This window comes from Brassica napus, chromosome A5, assembly GCF_020379485.1.
Source record: "Brassica napus cultivar Da-Ae chromosome A5, Da-Ae, whole genome shotgun sequence".
In the NCBI taxonomy this organism is placed as follows: domain Eukaryota; kingdom Viridiplantae; phylum Streptophyta; class Magnoliopsida; order Brassicales; family Brassicaceae; genus Brassica; species Brassica napus.
In genome coordinates, this window is record NC_063438.1 from 19,953,919 (window position 1) to 19,960,563 (window position 6,645).

At 29.8% G+C, this 6,645-nt stretch overlaps 1 protein-coding gene across 2 annotated transcripts; it reads right to left on the bottom strand.

The window, feature by feature from the left end:
• On the bottom strand, nucleotides 1-5,832 carry LOC106445988 (protein DETOXIFICATION 40-like). 2 transcript variants are annotated; one of them, XM_013887652.3, is made up of 7 exons: nucleotides 5,383-5,832; nucleotides 4,655-5,286; nucleotides 1,237-1,293; nucleotides 844-1,082; nucleotides 638-756; nucleotides 436-522; nucleotides 1-347 (listed from the first exon to the last, which is right to left on the bottom strand). In XM_013887652.3, the coding sequence occupies exons 1-7, from the start codon at nucleotides 5,716-5,718 to the stop codon at nucleotides 282-284; spliced, it is 1,536 nt and encodes a 511-aa protein (XP_013743106.1). In that variant the 5' UTR covers nucleotides 5,719-5,832; the 3' UTR covers nucleotides 1-281. The 2 variants fall into 2 exon arrangements, with proteins under 2 accessions (XP_013743106.1, XP_013743107.1); XM_013887653.3 differs by lacking the exon at nucleotides 638-756.
• Nucleotides 5,833-6,645: the final 813 nt, after the last annotated feature.

Genomic DNA, 6,645 nt, shown 5'->3' on the forward strand with positions numbered 1-6,645 from the left:
AAAAAAAAAAAGTTAGTTTTGTGTTTGACTTTGAGTTGTATGTCAATTTTGCAAAAAGCCCATAAAACAATAACTATTTCAATCTGCCGTACAAAATACTATATAGTACCCATCTATTTTTATTTTAAGCAAGCAAAGCACATCTATCAATGAAAGCTTAGATCGAGGATTCAAGATAACTATAGTACCCATTACACGGGTTATCTTGAGCATTTGCATCGGTTTTCATACACCAATGAATCCATTCGGTTTACTGGATACCAAATTTACATCGTCTTGCATTATTCGGGAACCACTTCTAGTTTTTTGTTGCTCCATTTGTCCAACCTTTTAGAAGCTTCTTCTACCTGAAGAAAAAAAAATATCCGATTAGTCTTAGAAGTGTATCAAATCAATGACATATAGTTGAATATACGTAGATAAACACAAACTTACCTCTTTTGTCCAGTCTGTTCTAAACGTGACCCACGCTAAAATAACGGTTTGTATAAGGGTACCACATATCATTCCGGTCCATATACCCTATATCATCAACGAATTAGTCTCATTAATAGTCCCAGAATCATTGGACTAACCAAATTTAAATTGAAAGTATTTGAATTATATTTTGAAGTGAAAAACAAGAAGACTATATTGCCTTGGCATCGAACTTGAAGTAAAACCCAAAGATAACCCCAAGAGGAATTCCGACAATGTAATAACATCCAACGTTAACTTTCGCCACAAACGCTTGCCAACCGCATCCAACCGCCACACCTTAAATGAAAGTTTCCATTTGTTTTTTTAAAGAAATTCCTTTATCTCGGTTTGTGAAATTGCGAGTTCTAAATAAAAAGACTATACCAGAAAGAACGGGTTGGATTCCATTGAGAACAAGCGTCAAGGCAAGTAGCGGGCAAAGATCAGAAACCGCGACCGAAACCTTTTTACCCTCAGTGAACGCATAACTCAAGAAGTCACGGCATGCCAAAATAACAATGGCTAAGATCACACTTGTGATTAAGGAATATATGTTGACGATGATTACAGAAAACGCTGCTGATTTAGGGTTTCCAGCTCCAAGTTCATTACTCACTCTTACACTGGATCAACATAAAACCACTCAAATACACACTCGAATTTAATTGGACAAAAGAAAGATCAGCGTTCAGTGTGATTTATACTTGAGTGGGTATAAAATGTTATAACATCTACTTTTTGGGTAAATAAATTGAATATAGAGTTATAGACATATACCTTATCGCTGCATTGAACCCAACAGATATCATAAACACCCATCCTGAAATCGTCATGCTGAAACACACAAAACCAATTTGTATACTAGGGGTGGGCATTTTACCCGAAATCCGAAGTGGCACCCGAACCCGATCCGAAAAACCCGAACCGAAATCCGAACCGAAGTAGCAAAATATCCGAACGGGTATTGAATTAGGAGAGATTGGATATCCGAACCCGAACGGGTAATATCCGAACCCGAATGGATATCCGAAAATAACCGAACATATGATAATTAACCTTATATTTATAGTTTACATCTTTCATTTTATATAAAATATTTATATTGATACTACACATACTTTAAATTCATATGATATACATACAATTACGTAGAAGATGATTTGTTATTCGCTTAAAATGCATGTCAAACTTTTTATTTCAGCAATTAACAAAAAGTTACATCCAAAATTTAAAAACAATAACCAAATTAATGTCTTTTTAGTTTGAAAATGTTATGTCCAAATCTATTAACCATGCAATCTATTAAAAATAAAAAATAGTTAAGTGAAAAGTTATATATTTAGATACAAGAAATTTGAGAAATGAAAATTTTCATTTTTTTTTCTTCAAAATCTAAATATCCGAACCCGATCCGAAATAACCGAAACCGAAATTAAAATACCCGAACCCGACCCGAAGTACAGAAATACCCGAACGGGTTCTACACCTCTATACCGAAATACCCGAAAATCCGAAATACCCGATCCGAACCCGAACGGGTACCCGAACGCCCACCCCTATTGTATACTGTCGTAAGAAATGAGCAAAATATAGTAATAAAAAATTGATACGTTTGTTGTCATACAACTCTAAAATATCCCCTTTTAGTGCAAATTGTGAAGGAAGAGACTTCTTTTTTCTCTCATTTGGTTCAAGTACCAAACCTTTTTCCAATAGTTTAATTTATTTTCTTTTCAAAATAGAGTAATTTTATAATAAGTTTAGATTATAATTTAATGATATTTTATTTCAAATGAAAAATAAAGTGATGGACAAAAAATAGATGAATTACTTTATTTATAGAGTAAACATATTTTATTTTATTATAGAATAAAAAATAGAATATGGTGGAAGCTCCTTTATTCTAAATGAAAATAGAATCAGATAGGAGATGCTCTAAACTTGGTGACTTCATCTGTTCGGCGAAAAAACAAAAGTTTAGGATAAATTAGAAAAACTAAGTACGATTCCTCGGAAGCACTAGATTTATTATTTGAATAATTTACTAATTAGTGGAAGAATATTGTATGTTATCTTCAACCAAATAAAGGAGATTGTGCTTTTTATCTGTTAATTGGACGAAGAAAGTATGTTTTGTTGGAATCCAAGTAAGATAACTTCAAAATTAAAATCTGAGAAAAGAAAAAATATTTAAATGCTGACAGAGTAATTTTAAAGTAAAATACTAATGTACAAGAGGAAGACAAAAGAGAGGAAATGTAATGTGACCAAAGATTATGTCTGTAGCGGAAAAATAGTCAAATTTGTTCGCCACTAACTTACATTTCAGAGCTACAACCAAACTTCATTTTGTACTCCTACACAAAGTTTTGTTCTCTGCTTCTCTTATCGAAATCCAAATACTATTATTGTCGAATGGTTTTAGAAATCATACATCGGAAAAGTATATAACCATACGTTTTTCATAATCTAAAGAGAAAATAAAGAAACTATATGTTTACTGAAACTATTTTGTCTTCTTGAAAAGAGAAATAAAGCATGAAAGAATGTGTATATATCAATGTCTACTTGGGCAAGAAAAAAAAATTAGATTGTCAATCGCTAAGCACAATTTATTCCTAATAAACATCAGTTTACTGCATGATAATGAAACTTATATTAACTATACACTTTAATATGTCATCTAGCAACATAATTTTTAAACTAATTTAATTAATATTTCAGTATTTAAAATTTAAATAACAAAAAATAAAATTACAATTTAATAAATCTGATTATATAATTTTAACATATAAATATATACTGTTATAATATAATATTTTCATAGATATAAAAATAATTAAATAATTGTTTGATTCGTATTAAATGATTTATTATGCAACCTAGTTTTAACTTATATACACAATATAAATTTAAATATGTTAGATATAAATTTATAGAATTAATAAATATTAAATATATAATAAATATAGTTAGATAACTTAAAATTAACTTAGAAATTATATAAGTAAATTAAAAATATACACACATGCACAAAATTATAAAATTTCTAGATTTTACAATATATTATAATTTCTAAGATGTTAAAAAGATAACTAATTATAATTTATAAAAAAATATTTTCCAAATTTAGAATTGAAAATAAATAAATAATTGATAAAAATAATGAAAATTTGTTTATATTATTTTTTAGTATAACAAAACAAGTTACAATTGATATTATAAAATCTTACGAGTTATTTCGATAATCATGCAATATATTAATAAAATATGAGACGGAATTACGAAACACATTAACTTATTTATATAATAATTATATTAAAAGATGTAATACTTTGTTTCAGTTTTAATTTATCAAAATAAACTAAAATAAATATGCAACAAACCAAATAAACGAATGCTTCCATTTTGATTATTATTTAGATATATTTATACAAAGTTTAACGTGACTATAGAATGTTAAATATAAAGATGAAATTTTATTTAAACATATGTTATCCCGCAAAATAAAAATATTATAAATTAATGCAATACATATTAAATTTCTAAAGACTATTTTATTAAAAGTAAAATATTTTAAAATTATGATGTTGGGTTATAGTATGGGCTAGTTAATAGAATTACTATAAATTACTATTTTATTAAAAGTACAATATTATTTTTAAAATTATGAGGTTGGGTTATAGTATGGGTTAGTTAATAGAATAACTATAAATTATTTTTCAATTTGTATTTAAGAATACTCTTAACAAATCTAACATATGAATCAACTTAATGCTTCCAATTTGTTTCAAAAAATTGAAAATGATATCTAACCTTATTCATATGTTCTAAAGCTAAAAATGACCTTTTTCATATTTTATTTTAATAATTTTGAATACTTAAACTGAGAAAATCTATGTAGAATAGTGATTATAACTTTTTTAGAATTTAAAGCTCAATTTTAAAAATAAATAACATACACAAATTAAATAAATTTATTTTAAACTTAATTATAATTTTTATTAAATACCTTTTTGTAGATGAAAAAATTATGCATTTTGAAATCACGGATTAAAATCTCATTTGGTTTTAGAGAAAATCCCTTTTATGTATCTTATGTTATTTGCTGTTTATAACTAGAATGTGGTATATAGTATTATACCCTATGTAAACTGTAAGAAAACAAATGAAGAACATGTAAAAAAAGACTTACCAAATGGAGAGAGAATCTAGAGCAAGCTCCGGATTCTCGAGGAGTCCGGCAAGAAGAACCAAGATCTGAAAATACCAAGTCTCAAGGCAAAGCATCACGGCGGAGGCGGCGGAGAGTTTGAAAAAACTCGGTAACCCAGAAAATGCTTGCACACTAAACCCTCTCCACGTCTGACAACACCGTTCACTCGTCACGATGTAAACAAACTGAGCCACCACTATAATCCACCACGAGAGACTGAGCACGAGCGACGCTCCAAGAAGCCCCATGCCAAGCTTGTAAACAGCGAGCCAGCTTAAGAAAAGGTGAACAAAGAGAGTGGCCGTAGAGATGAAAGCACTCGGTGCCACGATGCTTTGCGCCTGGAGGAACTTTTGGATCGGGAAGTTTACGGCGTAGGCAAAGATTTGAGGAATTAGGCCGTATACAAAGATTGACGCGGCGGAAGCTATCTCCGGCGACTCTCCGAGGAAAAGCAAAATAGGTTTGGAGAAGATGTAGATTAACGTTAGGAGAAGGCCCGTGAGAGTAAGCAAAACGGTGGATCTCTGGAGATAAATGCCAAGCATCTCGTATTTTCTACCTCCAAACGCTTGACCACACAACGTCTCTACCGCACTACCCATCCCTAGCTAAGAATTTTCAAAAAAAAAAAAAAAAAAAATCCCTCAAAAACACATACACATGCAAAACAGAACACAGAGACATGTTGTGTAGTTTTTGTTTACCATGAGACCGTAGGCGAAGATTTGGATTCCAGTGTTACCAAGAGAAGCGGCGGCGAGTTCTAGGTTGCCTAGATGGCCAGAGAAGATTTGAGTGGACATGGACATGAGGTAGTTAATCATGTAGACGATGACCGCAGGTGCAGCAAGCTTGAAGAGCAGCTTGGATTCAATCATCGTGGCCTTACGAAGGCGGTGAAATAACGGAGTTTCAACGTCGGAAAGCACTCTCTCTAGCTCGCCGTTGCTTGACTCCGTCGATGGAGAAAGCGGTACAGTTCCATCAGCCGGAGGGTAGAGAAGCGGTTGGTATACGCCATCGTATTGAGACGAGTCCATGAAGAAGCGTAAGGTTTGCTCTCTCTTTTTTGTTTTTTGTTTTGTTTTGGGTGCTGTCACTGGGGAATGGGGACTATCGCCTGAGGATGTGCATGGCTTGTGTACTCTAGTGTATGTCTTTTGGAGGGTTGCGAGTGGCGGCTAAAGGCAATTTACAATAAATGTTTCTTAGGGTTTGTTAATAAGATGGTTTTCCTACTTTCATTAAGGATATATTTAACATTACCCTATTAAAATAAAAGTCACAACTTCTATTTATTATGATATCACATTTTATATAATCAACACATATAAAACTGTTTTAACTTTATTTTTAATTATAAAATATCTGTTGACAAAAAATCTTACTAAAATTTTAAATATATTTTGTATAATAATGCATTAATTAATTTCATAATTAGCAGTGTAATATTATCCAAATCAATGTTAATTAAAATTTTATTATAAAATTAAAATTAAAATTTGTATGCTACTTTCATAAATTTTCTAATTATAGTCTATATTATATTAAAATAGAAGTACTGTATAACTTAAATTTAAAAAAATATATTAAATTATTCAATGAACTTATTTTATTACCTTTTTAAAAATAAATCTTTCCTTTAAAATACTATTCACAATTAAAAGAGGTTTAAATTCGTAACCAAGTATAAAATGTTACTACAATAGTAAGTCTAAATTATTTAAACATAACAATATATTTACTTAAAAATCCTTCTATAGACTAAAATTATAGATGCTAAAGTATAATTTTCAAAAACACAACAAGGAAACAATTATCTATTCTATAATATAACTAAATAAATTTTTAAAAATATTTTATGCAAACTGTGATAAAAATATACCTATATTGTATATGAATTAGAATTTTGGCTTGTTGTATATTTTTATGTTATAAAGTTGTATTACATCAAATAAGGAAATTTG

Coding starts and splice junctions, on each gene's coding strand:
- LOC106445988 (XM_013887652.3), bottom strand. CDS start 5,718: ATGGACTCGTCTCAATACGATGGCGTATACCAACCGCTTCTCTACCCT. Junction 1,083..1,236: donor GGGTTCAATGCAGCGATAAG/GTATATGTCTAT, acceptor ATGTTGATCCAG/TGTAAGAGTGAGTAATGAAC. Junction 523..637: donor ACTTCAAGTTCGATGCCAAG/GCAATATAGTCT, acceptor TTGATGATATAG/GGTATATGGACCGGAATGAT.